Source organism: Prionailurus viverrinus, chromosome B1 (genome assembly GCF_022837055.1).
Source record: "Prionailurus viverrinus isolate Anna chromosome B1, UM_Priviv_1.0, whole genome shotgun sequence".
NCBI lineage: Eukaryota > Metazoa > Chordata > Mammalia > Carnivora > Felidae > Prionailurus > Prionailurus viverrinus.
Window position 1 is genome coordinate 51,324,405 of NC_062564.1, and position 20,330 is coordinate 51,344,734.

General features: G+C 41.4%; 1 protein-coding gene across 2 annotated transcripts in view; it reads left to right on the plus strand.

Moving 5' to 3' along the window:
- MSRA (methionine sulfoxide reductase A) overlaps positions 1–20,330 on the plus strand; it is a 455,305-nt gene that overhangs the window by 342,513 nt on the left and 92,462 nt on the right. For both annotated transcript variants that reach the window (XM_047857420.1, XM_047857421.1), the window contains one exon: positions 2,800–2,906. In XM_047857420.1, the coding sequence (XP_047713376.1) occupies positions 2,800–2,906 (107 nt within the window). The remainder of the gene's footprint in view (positions 1–2,799; positions 2,907–20,330) is intronic.

The window sequence follows — 20,330 nt, forward strand, 5'->3', positions numbered from 1 at the left end:
TTAAGCCACTAATTAGTTCCTGGTCCCCACGTGGCCTTTGTGTATCAAGGTAAGGATGGGACTCTGAGGGTGGGAGAATGGAATTTCTAGGAAGTCAGCCAAGCTGGCGTGTGAACAAATAGGTGCCAGAAATACCTTCCACCCCATGCACAAGTACACACGTTACACACCATAGATAGCCATAGGCTTGACCCTAAATCCTGCTAGTTTGTTATTATTTAGACCTCTATTTTTAGCTTGTAGTTTTGATCATGAATTCTAGCTTGTCAATTCATTTACCGCCATAGTGAACCTTTGGTGTCTTCAGCTACTGCCCTTCCCTCACTAGTCAAACGTATTAGCTCATTGGCAGCTTTTTCCTAGAGTTCTTAAGAAACATGATTTTATTTACGTTTGAATTAAAATTTTATTTACAAAGGAAAAAGCACTTTGACTAATTGATTTGGACTACAGTATTGATTGCAGGGCCTTGGGTCACAAGATATAAACTCATACATTCTTCATGCAACAAATATTGATGGAAGTGTATCCATCAGTCTGATGCTATACCAGGTACTATGTCTGTAAGGCTCTGCCCTTTGGAAGGCTCACAGACGAGGAAGAGGGACAACCACGTAATAACAATGTAGCATGATAAAACCTCTAAGAGAGAGACCTGCCCAAAGGAGTCAGTGATTGGCACAGCTGTAAGGAACACTCAGGGAAACTTCTGTCGAGTGAAGATGCTTCAACTAAGTCTTGAAGGTTGGATAGGAGTTCAGTGTAAAAGTGTGTGCATCCTGGGAGAATTGGGGGCAGGTGGAGGAAGCATTGTACACTACAAACCTCAGAAACGGCAGAGTCAGGTTTTCCTAACACATTATTGGAATTAAAAATGTTGCTGATGTGTTACACAAAACCTTGAAAATATCTGAGCAAACTCTAAACTCTTGCTACTCAAAATGCCGTCTGGTGGTCAGCACCACCCATGAGCAGATTAGAAATACAGAATCTCACTCAGGCTCACCATAGACCTACCAGACCAGAATCTGCATTTTAATAGTATCCCCAGGTAATTCACATATACGTTAACATCTGTAAGTACAAAGCCAAAGCCGTTCTTTTTGGAAGATTGAATCTTCTGTCAGAGGAGTTTTGGGTACTTTTAAAACTGAAACTGATAATTGAATAATGCAGTAAACATGCGTGAAGTTCATTTTGACAACAGCATGGAAATCTATAGGAGATCTATAGTAAGCCTGTGGCTGTGTAACTTTGGGGACTAAATTTTTCAGTTAGAAATTGATCACTATCGGGGCGCCTGGGTGGCGCAGTCGGTTAAGCGTCCGACTTCAGCCAGGTCACGATCTCGCGGTCTGTGAGTTCGAGCCCCGCGTCAGGCTCTGAGCTGAGCTGATGGCTCAGAGCCTGGAGCCTGTTTCCGATTCTGTGTCTCCCTCTCTCTGCCCCTCCCCCGTTCATGCTCTGTCTCTCTCTGTCCCAAAAATAAATAAACGTTGAAAAAAAAATTAAAAAAAAAAAAGAAATTGATCACTATCTACACTTTAGCTGCTGCGAAGGGGTGGAAAATGGGCTAGGCTCACCTCTTTTCCTTTAAGGAAAAGGCTCACGTTTTCCTTTGATTGGATGGATGACTTTAGGCGAACTCTTCAAACTCACTGAGCCTCAGTTATTTCATCATTTATAGGCATCTCCTTATTTGCCAAGTGAGGGACCATGGTACCTGCCACACAGGTGTCTCAGTAGGATCCAAAGAAATAATGTGTGGCACAATGCTTTGCAAGTGATGAATGGAATAGGTTATGATTTAAATATCTGCATAGAAAAATACATATTTGTAGAGCATTTACTATGATCTAAGACCTACAATAAACTTACCTAAGTTCAAATGTATTTGTTGTAATTAAAATAAGCAAAGCAAAACAGATATATTTCATGCTTGTTTAAGGAGAGTAGTGTCAAGAGGAAATTAAAACAAGCACTTAGTAATATATAACATATATAATATATGTAATGTATATGTAACATATATAATATATAACACCCCTGTGTTATTGCAGTGTTATTTATAATAACCAAGATATGGAAGCAATGTTAAGTGTTAATTGATGGATAAATGGATAAATGTTATATATAAATATATATATGTATATATATATATATACACACACACGCAGACATATATACACGTGTGTGTGTGTATATATATATATATATATATATATATATATAATGGAATATTACTCAGCCATCTAAAAGAATGAGATCTTGCTATCTGTGACAACAGGATTGGGCCTAGAGGATATTATGCTAAGTGAAATAAGTAAAACAGAGAAGGACAAAAACCATATGATTCACAGATTTGTGGAGTCTAAAAACCAAAACAAAGGAACAAACAAAACGCAGAAACAGATCCGTAAATACAGAGAACAAACTGATGGTTCCCAGAGGGGAGGTGTTGTTGGAGATGGGTGAAAAGTGGTGAAGAGGTGCAAGCTGCCAGTTATGGAATGGATAAGTCAAGGGCATGAAAGGTACAGCATAGGGAATATAGTCAAAGGTGTTGTAATAGTGTTGTATGATGACAGATGGTAGGTACACTTGTGGTGAGTGTAGCATAAGGTTAAGACTTTGTCAAATCACTAAGTTCTATACATGAAACTAATATAACATTGTGTGTCAACCATACTTCATTAAAAAAAAAAACAAGCACTTAGTACATGAATCATAGAAAACTTGTGACACTGGTCTTGTTGCTCAGTCTACTCCAGTAATCCTTTCTGACCTCCACTTTCCCAGGCATGCGCCAAGGCAATGACCATGGTTCTCAATACCGCTCAGCCATCTATCCAACCTCTACCAAGCACCTGGAGGTGGCCCTGAGATCTAAAGAAGACTACCAGAAGGTAGGGTCTCCTCTTGCTCCCAGATGCCCACTGTTGGCCCCCACCAAGTCAGACCCCACCTGTAGAGGGAGAGTCTGGTTGTTTTCACCTGGCACTGTTCTATTTACATAGTTTTTGGAAATGTCTGTCATCTTCTGCTCTATAAATATGCTACATCATATTTTAGGAGTAGGCCCTTGTGCATTTCTCATAAAATCAACTCATCCGGATGAATATGTATCTTCTTTTCTCTCTCTCTCTCTCTGCCTCTATCTCTTGCTGGATCTCATTTTTTCTTTCTTCTGTCTATAATTATTTGTTCAGGATGCTGTAACAAAGCACCACAGACTACCACAGACTAGGTGTCTTAAGCAACGGAAATGCATTGTCTCATGGTTCTGGAGGCTGGAAGTCCAAAATCAAGGTGCTGGCTCTGCTGAGTCAGTTCCTGCTGAGGCTTGCCACAGAGGGCTCTGCCCAAGGCCCCTTTCCTTGGCTTATAGATGGCTGTCTTCTCCCTGTGTCTTTTTTACATTGTCTTTCCTCTATCATATCTGTTTCTGTGTCCAAATTTCCCCTTGTTTTGACAATTCCAGCCATAGTGAATTATAGTCCAACCTAATGCCCACATTTTAACTTGATTACCTCTGTAAAGACAGTATCTCCAAATAAGCTTACATTCTGAGATACTGGGTTGGGGGGGTGGAATTTCAGCTTATCTTTTTTGGGGAACATGGTTAAACCCAGAATACTCATTCTTTCTTGCTAGTAACAGTAGATTAAATTGTAATAAAAACACTTCTCAGAAATATAGATACTACATCATGAAATAATTATTTTTACTATTGTATAATACTTAAAAAAATCCAATAGAGCTTTGGTTTCTTTTAAAAGTAACTTGAGTTGCTTTAATTCTTAGAACTTTGTGATATTGTTTACATTTTAATTATTGTTATATTTTCTGATTTAGATTTATGCTTAACAATGAGGCCATTAGCTACTGTAATGCTGGTCTATTTTAGTATTAATATGAAAAGTCTGATATGTAACAGTTCCCAGCAATCTGTGGGATCTCCATCTAACCCCCATGGTGGCAAGGTGGCAGTGAGGAGGAGAGAGAGACAAGAGTGTATCTACTGATAAAAAAGTAGCAGGACATGAAGTTCATGGTCAGTTCAACTCTGGAAAGCAGAGAAGGCTAAGGGAGATGCTGATAGGGCTTTATTTATTTTCAGCACACCTCCTCCCTCCAGGGCTATGATGTCTGCTTGGGGATAATAGTCAGCAGCCTCTGGGATGGCTCTCAGTGGTCTCTGCCCTTGTGTAAACCCCTCTCCTTGAGTGTGGGCTAAATTTAATGACTCACTCCCAATGAATGACAGAAGTGGTGTGATGTTACTTCTGAGATGAGTTTATTAAAAGATCCGGGCTTCCATCTTGGAGGCCCTCTCTCATTGTCTCTTGGATCACTTGCCCTAAGGGAAATCAGCTGCCATGTTGTGAGGCAGCCCTGTGTAAAGGTCCCTGTGGCAAGGGGCAAAGGCTTCCAAGAACGACATGAGTAAGCTTAGAAGCTCCTCAGCCCCAGTCAAGCTTACTGGTGGGACGGCATCTCCAGTTGACAGTTGGACTGCAACCTCATGAAAGGTCTTAAGCCAGAGGCACCTAGCTAAGCAGTGCTACAGAAACCACAAGATAATAAGCTTTTGTTGTTTTTAAGTTGCTAAGTTTTGGAATAATTCATGTACACTTATATTGCCATTCTCAAAAGCTTTTTACCGCAAATTATCCTTTCTTATGTCTCTTTTCATCATGATTTTTCTGATAATCGTGGGCTTACCTGGGCATATGTGGTAGTGGTTAAGCATGTAGCCTCTAGCACCAAATAGTCTCAATTCATATGTCAGCTGTGGAACTTTTTATCAAGTCACTTAGAAAACTGTATATCTTACTTAACTCAAACAAACCTATAAGGATGAGAGACCTCATTATTATCCTCATATTTCAGATGTCCAGAGTCATAATGTTAAGTCAGTAGAGTAACTAGAATTACAGAAAAACAAACCAAATGCAGGGAGATGAGTCAGACAGCTGATGCAGGGCTCTAGGACAGAAACAATAGGAGCCTTCTCTAGGGTGCTGCCAGTCAGAGTGGAATAAGGGATATTTAGGAAGTAAAATAATAGATCTTGGAACTTGATTAGAAGTGGAGAAAAAGTGAGTGGGAGGAGTCCAGGGTAATTTATAGGTTTCTGGCTTGTGATATTGTATATGAAGGTATAGAGGTTCAGAGGTGGATTTGTTGTGAAGGTAAGTTAAGTCTGAACATGTGGAGTTTAAGGTACCTGTGATCTGGGCATCCAGGTGTTTTTTAGGAGAAGACGTGGGCTGTTCCTTCCTTGCAGGGAGGGTTGTTGTGACTGTTAACTGGGTTAATGCTTATATGGCACATGGCTTCACACATAATAAGTGCTCAACAAATGGTAGCCCTTATTATTATTGGGAGTTATCAACTTGGTTAGTGAAGCCCTAGTTGCTGGTACAGTCACTTCGGGGAAGTGATAAGAGATGAGAGGAGAAGGCTCAGGACTGGTGGAATACCAACATTTGAGAGGTTGGGTAGGGAAATGCCTATGGCAGGCAAATGACATGATATTCTGGTATTCACAGTGAGGATTTTAAGTTCCAAAGGTCAATGCCTTCCAGGTGATGATGAAGAAGTTAACATGATTTTTTGGTTTGTGCCCCAACATAGTTTCTTACCCTTAGCTGTGAGTGGAGCCCATGTTGATTTAGATAACTGATACACATAGGAAATAAAATTTAGATATTAAATATTAATAAACTTTTAATAACTTCTCCATTATTTTTGTAGATTTGGGGAATATTAATGTTATATTCTAGATAGTTTTTCTAACCACATGCTTTTTGGGTGTTTTGTACCTAAGCATATGGGATACACATACATGTACACATTTTTGCTTGGTTTTTAAAAGTAGGGTCTTTTTTTTTTTTTATAAAGATTGGGGTCTTCTGTCCTCCCAGTATCCAAATATCCATTGCTGTTAATGTAACCACATATAATTGCTTTATTATCAACTCAGAGAACAAATACTCTCATGTTTCTTTTATTTTACCACATAAATAAAAGTGGCCCTGCCTTCCCCCCGATAGATGAGTGGCAAGTCCAGTACTTGTCTCCTGGCTAACTGGCTAAAACCCAGAGAGTCTTGACTCTAGACCAGCACCTCCAGTACAACTTTCTGCCATGATGGCCAGTGGTCTCTTCTGTACTCTCCAGTACAATAGCCACTAGCCACATGTGGCTATTGAACATTGAAGTGTGGTTAATGCGACTGAGAGCTGAATGTTTTGTTTTGTTTTATTTTAATTTAATTAATTTAATTTAATTTAATTTAATTTAATTTAATTTAATTTAATTTAAATAGCCACGTGTGGCTAGTGGCTACCTGATTAGATAGCATAGCAGTCTATGAAGGGTGTGTGTATCTATGTTGAAGGGAGCATGGGGCATGCCAGTCTGGCTCCCTGGCTGAAGACTCAAGATTCCAAGCCTTCTGCTGTTGTGTTGGCTTATTGCAAGAGCATCGGACTGCCATGGAGCACAGTCCTCATGGCCATCAGAGATGCTGCACCAGGAACTGCTCCCTCCCTTTCTTTTTGGAGATACACAGCATGAGGGTCAGGTAGTTTTCCTTTCAGTCACCACAGGAAAGAGCTGAATACTGAAAGCCACAACCCTGGGGACCTTGGCTGAGCTCAGTCAAGTGCAGAGGTGTGTTTCCATTCTTGATACAGTCCTTGCCCAGGAGTCCTGGGTCAGGATTTATCCTTCTGTCCTACCTTGAGCACCAGGAACTACTGTCTCCTTTCCCCCTTTTCAGATCATACCATGAGGGGTCAAGTCATTTTCCATTTTGGGAAACAAGAATGAAGGCCCTCATTGTGTCACCTTCCTTGGTGAACAGTATGGCTAATTGCATATACCTGCACTCGGTGACCACTATAATTTTTATCTTAGTCCAGATCCCATGGAAAACAGAGCCTGTGGCAAAGGCTTGTGTGTGAGGACTTATTTGGGAGTGCGGTGCCATGGAGGAGGAGTAAGGGGCAGGGGGCCTGGAAAAGAAAAAGAGGGAGAACCAATATAACTCGGTCTGTGCTATCAGTGGTGGGTTGTTTGGTCCCTGTGAAATGACCAGTCGTTCTGGGAGAAGAAGGGAAGCATATGTCTGTTGGATGCCATTCCCCACGGGTTCACTCTGTGCTTCTGGGTCACACGTGGGTGGACTTAGGAGACTATGTCCCTGCAGCAGGAGGCAGGAGGCACATGGCATGAGTGTGAGACAAATCGCTGGAGGGCTCACATGCATAAAACTAATCAGAGTCCATCCAGAGCTGAGCACTGCAGTGGGAACTGGAGGAGAGACAGGTGAGGCTGAGAGGATCTGAGCTGGTGCATGAGAGATGGCTGATGCGACCGTCTACAGAGGGTCCTTTAGCCACTCCACCTCATCCGGGCCAGGCAGCTGACCGACTACAAAGCCTTGAGGATGATCTACCATGATTTTGTGCTTTCTGGAACCTCTGTTAGAGCAGAGAAAGAAAAAGACAATTTTATTTTTCAACAGACATCCTGTTACAAGCAGATAGTTATATACTATACCATTACATGTGTAGTGTATATATTTACATATCGTATATGTATGTAGCTATATAATGACGATGCTGCTGCTGCTGATAGACAGCAACACCAGAACCAACTGAGTGCTTACTCCATGCTCATTACTATTTTAAACACTTTATATAAATGAAGTCATTTGTATATCTCTGACTGTATTTATCTATATACATACATAGATATAATGGATATGTTTAGATATAGGTATGCATGTATCTCTTAGTACCGTTATGTAGAATTGTATATATTCATGTGTTTCTTGTTCCTAGTTTTGAAAGTTGTATAAATTTCTAACTGTCCATTCAATTGGTATAATTGATAATATACACACCAAAAAAAAAATCACTAATTTGCAGTGCATGTGAGAGGTGATATAATTAGCTTTTGCACCATAAAGAACTTGATCTGTGCTTTTGAATTTACCTTTAAAAGTAAATGTGGTTGCTAATAGATCCCACAAAGCAGGAAGAGAGTCTCAGATATCACCAGTTGCCTTAACAGGTGAGTAAAGGAGAGGAGAAAGCTAAAGAGTTGACTCCTAGAACATGGAATTGGCTTTCCTGGGTTTTCTACCTAAGGTAACCGTGCACAAATTCCTGAAACAACAAGGTGTTTAATCTAGGGAGAGTCATTTCTTAACAGTACTAGACTGAGGTCTAGGATTTGTAATCTCATCACAAAAATATAGGTTTATTTCTGAGATTGGAAGATTCTGCACATGACTCATTCCATGCATTTTATGTACAATCATTTCCCCTTTAAGAGTTGGCATTTCCAGCCCTGTCATTACATTCTGGGAATTCATCTTATTTGAGTCCTGGTGGGACCCCTATGCACTAACTATAACATTGACTTAGGTTACTAATTTAATAGTCTTCACTAGTTTGCCCCCAGTGACCCCCTAGTAACCAGCTTCTTCAGCAACTTCTTTATACTTGGAGTTTAGAGTGACAGTATTGCTTACCACGGAGCAGCCATTTGAACATAAAATTAGCTGATTTTATCACAGGGACCAATTGTTGAGCTAATTAGATGTGCAGTACTGCTGATGAGCCAGAAACCCAAAGTGATTTTCCATCTAAACTGTGGTTTTCTGCAAAGTTGGCTGGGTTGTAGATACCAGACTCACCAACAACCTTAGGAAAGGAAAAATGGCTGAGGAAGTTTGTGAATTTTCATTCTTAAAGGAGTCTGGAAAACCTTACAGAAGGGGATCTGAGTGAAAATCAAACATCACACTGGATTCATTGACCTTGGAAGTGCTGGATTCTGTTCACAGAGTAGGACAGCTGCTTCATGTTCTTCATGAGCTGAAGACTTCACACAAAATATGGGGGGGGGGGGGCGGGTGGTGAAGACTACGTTAGCTTTTCTTAACTGCATTTTCATATTTTTTTCCTTGAGTTTCGTGATGGAATTATTTCCTCATGGTCTTAAGTGGAGATAATCTAATGTATTATTAATTGCCTTTGGATTATCAAATATAGACAGCTTATCTCCCAAACTGTCTTGGGACCTGACATGGACCTGTCATGACATGTGCTAATATTCCAAACTGAAACGTGGCCTCTTGTGGGGGAGGTGGGTGTTCAGATGCAATTCTCATATCCTGAAAATGCAACTCTTCCTCATTTAGGAATCAAATCTTTTGATCACTGATAGGTTTTGTTTCTTGAAATTTGATAGAGAATTAAAAAGTCTGAAGATAGTTTTCCTGGTCACATGACCTATCTCTTTCTCAACCTCTCAAAACTTCATGAACAGCCTTTCCTCTGGATAACCTTTTTGGGTGAATGCTAAATTATCAACCATGTGCCAAATATAAAAATAGTGTTTTAAAATCTGTTTCTATCAGTCTCTCAGTCTGTTTGTTCATCCATCCATCCACTCATCCACCCACCCATCCATTCATCTGTATCTTCAACATAGCTATAATCTCCAAGTATTTGCCATATTTTATCTTAAATTTCAGTTACCCTGCTGTCTGTCATCTGTCATCTATACTCCATATAGTGTCATTTTAAAGAAAAGTACTCAAAATGAAAGATTAAAAACAGTATGGAATAGTTGGATTACAGCAGCATTTTTTTAGGTTTGCTTCAGCTTTGATTATTTAATTTTCTTTCCCAAATTTTGAAATCATAGTAGAATTTTGTTCAGGTCTGATTATTCAGTTTTCTTCCCTGAGCACTTAGGCTATAGCCAGATAGTCAGTGACTGCCCATGCTCTCCAGTTAAGCCCTGACAAGTTGTGGTTTGGCTGCTCAGTGTGTGTGCATGTGAGAGAGAGAGAGAGGGAGAGAGAGAGGGAGCAGATTTCGTTTCCAAATAACCTATCTACCTGTGCTACCAATTAAATTTTTCTTCTTTTCTCTAGCATAGTTTAAATGCCATCATCTTTATACTGCTGACTCAAAATTTCTGGGCCAGAACTACTCCCTGGGCTATAGATCCCCATATTCCACTGCCTACTTGTTAATTCTCCTTACTTGTCAGCATAATCTTTCCTAAACTGGGAGGCTTGATTCCCACCCCTCCCCCCACACCACAAGCCCCACGGCTTTTTTCTGACACCGCCCCCAACCCATTGCCTGCCCTCCCAGCCATCATCTTCTAACTTGCTTAAGCAAGATCTCTATGAGTCCTCACTGATTCACCCTTTCCCTTACTCCTCACCTCTGGTTAATCAGATTAACCTACAGTCTGCTTCTCAGATATGTCCCTCCTGTGCCTACTTCTCGCTCATTTTCATATTCACTGTCATAGTCGGGCTACTGTTATCTGTTCCTAGACTACTGGGCTATGTACCTCTCCACTACTAGCCACCCACACAGGGCAGCCAGAGCGACTTCCTAAATCTAATTCCAGTCATTTCCTTGCCCTGTGTCAAACTCATCTGTGGCTTCCCTACTACATTGAGAATGAAATCCAAACAATCATTTTGCCATCTTTCCATGAGACATCTTCTAGTCAGAGTGCCTAATTACCATGATATATCTAAGAATTAACATACAATTCTTGCTCAGAGCTCCAAACCTTCTAATAAAGCTCAAGAACTTCTGGAATTCTGGGGACTTAGGATGAGAACCATGGTCACTCATAGAAAATTTTACGGCTATTCAGTGAACATTATAATAAATGTTTTTATGTTTCTTTGTATTTCAAAGTTAGTTCTTAATGCAGAGTCGCCGTTTCCACAAATAGACCAAATCTAGAGGTTTGAGGAATTGCTGCTTTGTCTAGTATGTGTTATATACCAGGAGGAAATAATTATTGAGTTAACCATAGTGTTCTTGACCCCAAAGCCTATCTTGAAAACTCTCTTGACAGAAGAAATTACTAAATGTCACATCGTAAAAGAATATTTGGTGAGATTAAGTCAGTGGTTGGTACATTAAACCATCTTCCTTTCTCTAATTTGCCATATCTCTGGCTTTTTGTCTCTGTCTTAGTTACAAATGGCCATTGCAGCTAGTTACCACAAACTTGGTGGCTTAAAACAACAGAAATTTATCTTCTCATAGTTCCAGAGCCCAGGAGTCTGAAATCAGTTTTGCTGGACCAAAATCAAGGTTTTATCTGGGCTGTGTTCCCTCCAGAGGCTCTCACGGACAATCCCTTTCTTGACTCTACTCCTTTAGTGACTGCTGACATTCCTTAGCATGTGGCCACATCACTCCATTCTCTGCCTCAATGGTCACATTGCCTCCTCCTATTCTGTGTGTCTGATCTTCCTATGCCTCTTTCTTATAAGGACACGATTGTATTTAGGGCCCACCTGATAATACAAGATAATCTCCCTGTCTCCAGATCCTTAGTTTAATCACATCTCTGAAGTCTTTGCCATATAAAATAACATTCACATGTTCCAGGGATCAGGACATCGACATTCGGAGGTGCTATTATTTAGCCTTCCACAGTCTCCAGATTTGGTTTCCAGATTACCACTGTCACGTGTCCAGCCTTAAATGGGAGACTGAAACGGGGAGCTCTTCTCTTCTGGGCTTCTCAGGAGAGTCAAGCCATGTTCATTGAGTGGGCGCCCATCTGGGTTCTTCTGGATCCCGGAGCTAAACACAGAATACACTCAATTCTCCAGAGAGGATGGGGCTTGATCTGTTTCTTAAGGTCCTTGTCTAGTTTTGAAGGGAGATAGACATTCACATAAGCTTTTGCCCTTTCAAATATATCTACCTTCAAAAAAGACCCAACTTCACCCCTATACTACTTACCAAAATAAAGTAACAGACCAAAAATAACACCAGAAAAAAAAATCCTAGGAGCTAGATTTTGGGGACAAAAGTGTGTGTGTGTGTGTGTGTGTGTGTGTGTAAGTAATCAAAATAATGTTTGAATGGTTGGCAAGAATGTTCTAGTACTCTCTTAGTCACTTAATATCAATGAGTCCTTGACTTCTCTGGTCTTCATTTTAAATTACCTAACAAAATTTCCTCAAAGGTTTATTGTAGGAATTAAATGAGACTTTATATATATGTAAAATACTCCTTATTATGGACTGAATATTTATATAAGTAAATTAATACATCCATCATGCATACTAGAACACATACATACTGCTAGCATGTAGTAGTCAGCCAATATATATTAATTGAAGCTGAGACCCTTCAGTTTTCCAATCCAGAAAACAGGTGTTTTTTTTTTTTAATTTTTATGTATTTTTGAGAGAGAGAGAGAGACAGAGTGCAAGTGGGGAGGGACAGAGAGAGAGAGGGAGACACAGAATCTGAAGCAGGCTCCAGGCTCCGAGCGGTTAGCACAGAGCCCTGTGCAGGGCTCGAAATCACAAACCACGAGAATATGACCTGAGCTGAAGTCAGACGCCTAACCAACTGAGCCACCCAGGCGTCCCCAGAAAGCAGTTTTAATTATGTCAACTCAACTGAAGAAGTTAAATATATTCAATAAATATCCAGTTATGCTATAATCATCATCCTGTAACTGGATCTGATAATTCCCTACCAGGAGGTACAGATCCTTTGTTTCCTTGTAAGCTTCTATAAGGCTGAAAATTTGAAAATATCCTTCCTTCCTTGTTTGACCCCATCTTCCTCAGGAAATTAATACATGAATTACCTTATCAAATATTAACTATGTACTGATTAGTTGCCATATTTGCATTACAGTTGTTTCAAACATAGCTATCTGAAGAAGGAACTCATGAAGTTGGTTATAATAAACTATGCTATACACAGTCACAAAAGTCCTTATGTCATAAATGCTGTCCCTTGTAGAACATTTCGTAGAACTGTCCTAACACTAAACTCTTTGGGGGCCCCTAGTCACCCTTGTTTCCCCTAAGGCCTGGTACTGTGCTTGGCACCTAGTAGCAAATATTTGTTGTCCTGAACTGAAGATATGGAGCAGGATAAAGAAGCCCATTGTTACCCCTTGTTATGGGCTGGATATTTGTGTTCCTCAGACTTTATATGTTGAAGCACTAACCTCCCAGTGTGATGGAATTTGGAGATGGGGCTTTGGGAAGTAATTAGGGTTAGATGAGGTCATGAGGATGGAACCCCACCATGGGATTAGTGTCCTTAAAAGAAGAGACATTGGAGTGCTCTCTCTCTTTCTCTCCACGTGCACACAAAGAAGAGGTCATGTGCGCCCACAATGAGATGGTAGGCTGTCTTTAAGTCATGAGAAGAGTCCTCACAATGAAATCTCCTCTGCTGGCGCCTCCATCTGAGACTTCCCAGCCTCTAGAACTGTGAGAAATAAAGGTTGTGTTTAAGTGCCCCAGTCTGTGGTTCTTTGTTACAGCAGCCTAAGCTGACAGTTACCTTGGAGGGGTGGGAAGAACCACAGCTTTGGATGAGAACACCTGGCAGCCTTGCTCTACCTTTACCAACCGTGACCTTGGACAGGTCTTTACAGCTCTAGTTCCTTGTCTATAAAATGAGGAGAATAAGAACAGAACTCCTTATAAATCTTGAGTTTTCAGTGCTTTGTGTCATACTACACAAGTGACCCTTGTCCTTATACTGGAAGGTAGTTCAGGATCTGTTCTCCTACCTGCCTTAGGAAGAAACCGGAGCTCAAAAGGCTTTATTTACATTTTCAAAGTGACCTAGATAGTACTTTTATTATTTATATATTTTTTAATATTCACTTATTTATTTTGAGAGAGAAAGAGCACAGACGTGAGCAGGGGAGGGGCAGAAAAAGAGAGATTGAGAAAGAATCTCAAGCAGGCTCCACACTGTCAGTGCAGAGCCAACGCAGGGCTCAAACCCACGAACAATGAGATCATGACCTGAGCCGAAATCAAGAGTTAGATGTTTAATCAACTGAGCCACCCAGGTGCCCCAGAGTTAGAGTCATTTGATTATGAATGCCTTGCTCAAATTTTGTGTGTGTGTGTGGGGGGGGCGGTATTTGGTAATCTGTCAAGTAGTTTACGAATATCAGGGTTTCATGGGGTGACTCCAGAGATGAGGCTGACTTCATTCTGCTTTTCCAAAGGCCCCCCAATTCCAAACCATTGTGAAAAACATTGGATCAGAGAATCTTCCTTTCTGTCACGAATTGAGAAAGTGTCAAGGTTATTTCTGTGTCTTTGTTTATAGAGAAATGAGTAGGTTATCCATGGTTAGGAGTATCCCTGCTCGTTCTGTTGTATGCTGTATGCTGTGATGTTAAAACCAGTAACTGCACTAAAAGATTCTGCTTTTACAAAACATCAAAAATCATTCCTCTGCATCAAAGGACCCTGAATAGAGTGGGTATTTTATAGTTTGGGGATTATCCAGTTGTTGTTCTTCTTTTTAAATTTGTGGTGTTGTTTAAAGTGTGGAGTTATGGGTTTTAAATGTCCATGGAAAGACCCTGAATAATTCATTCACTTACCTTAGTCAAAGAGAAGAATCCCCCTTTGTATGCCCAGCAGTAAAGATGAAATTCCTCTTACACCCCTCTTGTACCTTTGCAGTTATCATTATAGGTATTGTTAAGAATTCTTAATAAGAACTTATGAAATAAATGTTTTAAAAATGCCCATTTCTGGGAGGCAGGCATCTATATTTCCATGTATGCAGCCATAGAGACAGCTAAATCTTTAGCCTTAATGGTTTAGTTGCATCTGGGTGATTATTTTCATTTCCACTTATCACTGTGTGTTAGACTCCCTGTGTATGAGTACAGATTGCCCTTTCTTGCACTGTATTTAGAAATATCTGCATTACCCCTGGGCATTTGTTCATTAATAGGGGGTGGGGAGAGGAAAAGCTTGTAATAATGGGCTTTACATATTATTAAACTGTGTGCATCCGCATTTGGATCCAAATGAAAAATCTGGTTGTGTTACTGCCCTCTGGTGGTTCTGGCCCATTGCTGCAGTGGCAGGAAGTTGCGGCCCCCAGGGCGGAGTTGAGCTTGTGGTGGCAGCTTCTAGGAGCAATGCTGACTGTTGGGCATTGCTGGGCCATCAGTCTTTCATTCACGTTCTGCATTTCATTCAAGTGCACTGCAAGAACCCTACGATTCCACTTACTGGCCAGAATAATGAGAGAAGAAAGCATTCTTGTGAGGACCAAGAAGACATTTTCATTTCAGTGGAGGTATATGTGCAAAATAACCGTGACCTACATAGGACGAGAGTTGAGTGAACTCAAACTTTCCACGAGTTACACTCCTCCTCATCTTTCAAGGCCAGCATGGGAAAATGCAGGGGCTCTCAAAGTGTGACATATGTATCCCTTGTGTTATACAGGATTACTTTAAGGTATATCTAGATGAACCTCCAATTTTAATAGTTGCATGTTTATTTTAATATGTACTGGGAAACAAGCGGCGAGTGTTTGAAGTCCACAACTTCATGGACGCCATTGCATAGACCAGGATATGGTGCCTACATCCACAGCTGCGTTCTTTGCAACAGGGTGTCACTTCTGCTCATTGGTTGACAGAGCAAAAGCCCGTGGAAGTGGGTGGTTGACATGGATCACCAGTGGTTCTGCTGCTTGCTTGCGATATGACCTTTGACTGCCAACCTCTCGAAGCTAGGGTTTCCTGATTTGTTAGGGTAATAGCGACTACTTCTTAGGGTGTTAAGGCATCCTGTGATCTGGTGTATGTGTTGAGTGTGTATCACAGAAGAAGCTGTCTCGTTTTCCCCACACCCCAGGACGCTTCTCAGAGCCTGCCTCCCTCCAGGTTCACATCATGCTTTGCCTGCTACACTTATTTCATCTTACCCATTACAAGCATTTCCACATTTCTTTTCACTCTTGATTATAAGTGGGGCATCCTTTGCAACACTCCCTGTGGCACGTTGCACAAAGCAGCCACCCTGTGAATGAATGTTTGTCAGGGGACTTAAGCACAAGTGCAAAATAATTCTCAGCAACATTTTCCTCCGACGCATTCGGTGCATTTCATCTGTCAGATTAAGACTGGATCTATACCTTGTCCCTTATGCCTCCCTGATACATGTGGTCTGATAACAGGAACGAGATTAGGTTCCTGCCCATTGGCTGCAAGCAGGGAGGGGAAAAAGGCCTGCAGTGTCTTGTGTTTGCCTGCCACTAATATCCCCTCTTATCTTACCAACTAATATATAGGTTTATTCCGTGCACCCACATGCTCACACTCTACTGGTTAATTTCAGTGGCAGATAAGCGGAAGGCAGTGGAAACATTTTAAATACAGTATTTTATCTAGAATAGGATCTATTTTAGAGACAACAAAAGAGCCTTTGTTACTCAAGCAGGTAGATTTGTAAGGCTTGCCCTGGTTTAGTCTATATAAAATGGCCTTAGGAATGGTAAGATCAGAGAAACTACCCGTGGGGGAGGATAGTAGGAGCCCTCGCATGTTGGTGGTAACAAGAGTGAAACAGGGTTTGTTGTTTGCCTACAGAGGCGGTGCGTTTGCCTTTAAAATTCCTGTGGATTTTATCTCGGCTCCGTGTGGTTCTAAGTTTCCCCAATCCCCCTCCACAGAGCTTCCCAGCCTGTTCCTAAATGGCTGCAGAATGCCCGCTTGCATTTCTGCAGTGAAGGCGATGTTCATTTAGGCTTCAAGAAATCAGAGCTTTCATGTTTGCCATGAAAGCCAGAGAGCCGCAAGCACCTCAGTAGCGGAGATAAAAGGACATTCGTGTTTGTGCATGTGTGTTTAGAACTTAAAGGACAGGGAAAAGAAAGAAAATAGCTGTTACAGCTTTGCACTTACTTCAAAATATGCCTCACTCCCTCTGGTGGGACCATTTAACTCCAAATGCCTCCCCTATCCCCCTCCACCCCCACCACATGCTCCCCACCCCCACCACATTCATCTTGGCTCATGTGACATCTGTTCTGGGCACTGCAGAGCAGTCTTCTCGTTGCCATGGCAGCCGATGGAGAGAGCCCGCCCATTGGCTGCTCGCTGAGAGGAGGAAAAAAAGGCCCGCAGTGTCAGGGGTCGTGTGCCTAGTGCCTGCCTGCCACTGTTTTCAGTCAGCTGCTGGCTTGGCCACATTAACGGTGCGTGCTGCAGCGGGCAGGGGCCCTCGGGGACCGCCTGCCACAGCTGTGTGCACCGCCGGGCAGAATGGGGGCCCGAGGTCAATGTCATTAGTTTCTCCCTCAAGTGTGAAGTGTGTGAAGGACAAAAGCAGAGTGTGTAAGGAAAAGTGGGCTGCTGTTTCCTTCACCTTGAACTCCTCTGAGCTCTTTTCTTCTGTTTGGATTTGGAATTTGGTAAAATGAGCCTTTCTACTTCCAGCCATCCTCATAGTGAGAGGGCCTGAGCCCCAGTCGAGCTGTCAGCATAAAACCTCTATTAGATTCCATTTCCTTGACCATTACCCTGTCACTCTAAAACGAAAAGAGGACAGCATTCCATTTCAAAATGGACACCCGAACCTGATTGTTTCTAAAATCATTTTCCTCTTGTTGGATTCACTTTTGAATTTAACAGTGCAACTAGAATCACGGTTCTGGCGTCAGATACCATGTTCTACATGAGTAGGTGAAGACCAAGTGAATCCGTGCTCCCTCCCAATGCCTGACCTTGCACCTGGCCAGTCAGACAGGTAATAGAGAAGTAACAGCCATGAAAGCCTTCTTGGCTGAATCCCGGCTGCCTCCCTTGGGGTTTGAGGTCCCCACTGATGAGTGATGGGGGTGTCTGTGCACCAGCCATACCCAGGGCCTTCAACGTCCAGAGCTGTGTACTAGTTGGGATTTGGCCGTGGCTGGTGACCTTGCCCCCTGGCACCAATACAAACATCACCAGTCAGCATAGTGGAGGGTGGAGAAGGAACTTTTGTGAACATTCTCTCATCTGTGCCTCCCGTGAAGCATGTGAAGTGGTGATTCCAAATCCCTGTTTTATAGGAGGCCGAGTCTGACAATTTCCAAGATCACACAACCTGTAAATGAGTGAGGTCAAGATTCATACTCTGGTTCTTTGCTTGCAAACTATGCATACTTTTTTCCATTCTGTCACACGGCCACAGTAGATTCCTGGACATCGAACACCCCCACTGATTCATACATGGGGAAGTTGGGCTATGATCAGGTCATTCCTCCCATTTCTACTCATGCTTTATTATAATGATTTTACACTTAATAAGAATGTGTCATTAGAGGCGCCTGGGTGGCTCAGTCGGTTGAGCGTCCGACTTCAGCTCAGATCATGATCTCGTGGTTTGTGAGTTTGAGCCCCACATCAGGCTCTGTGCCGACAAACTCGGAGCCTGGAGCCTGCTTTGGATTCTGTGGCTCCCTCTCTCTGTGTCCTCCCTTGATCGTGCTCTGTCTCTCTCTTGAAAATAAAATTAAAAATTAAAAAAAAAAAAAGAATGTGTCATTAGTGTTTATTTGTCAAGATCAAAGGCTAAGGGCTTGAGGAGTTTTAATTGTTCCTTCCAGTGGCTGCTTGTGATTATGGTCTGACTGATAGCACTGTATACAGTGCACCATCGCTGAGCAAAAAGGCTCTAGGCTCAGGACAAGGAGGGGATTTGTGCCAGAGCCAGTGAGACCAATTTAAAACTTACTGTTCTCTCTACTTCCTTCTCTCAAACTTATTTTGGTCACTTATTTATTTTGGGATGGTTCGGGCATTATCAAAATAGAAGTATACCACAAAATCATGACAAAGAAGGTCTGTATTATTAATGTCTACCTCTCAGCCACCTTTGTTTATTCCTTTCGTCCTGAATCTAGAAATTTTAGGATTTAGTCCCAAATCATTGAAAGGACTAAAGAATAGAAAGAAGCATTATGTCATTTTGCATGATTAAATGAGAGTGCTTTGCTGCTGCATCTTGGCAAAACCAGGACTGTCAGTGATTCACGTACTAGTCTTTTCTATCCATATGCTGATCAGAGCCAGTAAAGTTAACAGACATTGGATCAGTTTGGAGCTGAGGCAGGGAGTCTCCGAAAGCTTACTCTCAACTCTAGTATCCTAATGTAGCAACAGCTTATTAAACCTGCTGGTAAACTGAATTCCTTCCTTTCATCCCTCATACACTGGGTATAGCATCCACTTAGGGGAATTTAAGCAAAAGTAGGAGCCTTTGCTTATCTAGAGATAGGACCTTAGCAAGCATTCAAAAGAATGTACCTTGGTGGCAACAAGAATGCTAAAATATGTCACATCATAACTCAAATGATGCTTTTATTAAAGCCTGAGTGGCAAAGCTACCATAAGGAATATTATGCCCCAAAAGATAGGATGAAGTCTGTAGAGCAAAGATATAGGGACTATATCTTGACTTAAGAACCTACACACAACTGTTCTTCCAGTTATACTTTCCACTTGCCAACCCCTCCACATTCATCGCTAATCCTCCTATTATTGTCCTTGATCAGTATTTATAAGACCATAAGAAACATATAGTGAGAAACAGATTTTAACAATGACTTTCCAGAGAGAAAAATTGAACAGGTAAAGGCCAGAGAAGTTCCTGATGTCTATTAAACACCTGGAAGTGAAATCAGTATGAACTCTGGATTGGTTAAGAAATCTCCATGGTCTATGATCATGATTTACTAGAGACACATAGGAATAAGACAATTAGCCAGCAGTACTCCAGGTTTTTCCTTTTTCTCCATTTTCTTATCTATAATTATAGATTCATCTACTTAGAAAAAGTCCTCTAAGTCATTTAGTTCAATGTTATTTAGCCACAACGATGTGGATTAATGGTTATATAAAATGCCCTTTAATTTCCTAATTCTCAGATTGTAGAACATAATAGGAGTAAAGGAATATGGAGTGGGGTTAGAACTTGATATTTTCTCAACAAAGACTTATCGGGCACCTACTGTATACCAGGAGATGAAATGACAACATTTTCTTTGATCTAAACTATTAACTTTTTACACCTCTTTACATCTTCTTTGTATGTTTTTTAAACTTTTTTAACATTTATTCATTTTTGAGAGACAGCATGTGAGGGGGTGGGGCAGAGAGAGAGAGAGAGAGAGAGGCAGAATCTGAAGCAGGCTCCAGGCTCTGAGCTGCCAGCACAAAGCCCAACGCGGGGCTCGAACCCGAAAACTGTGAGACCATGACCTGAGCTGAAGTCGGACGCTTAATCGACTGAGCCACCCAGGCGCCACTTCTTTGTAGGTTTTATAGAACATCAGGCCCTTTGCCAGGTAATAAACGCAATGGACAAAATCCTCCAAATGTAGAGCTAATGTTTATTTTATTTAGACATTTTCATTTCCTTAAGGAAAGCACCAGACCCTTGTGCCACAGTTATTTTACAAATATAGAAA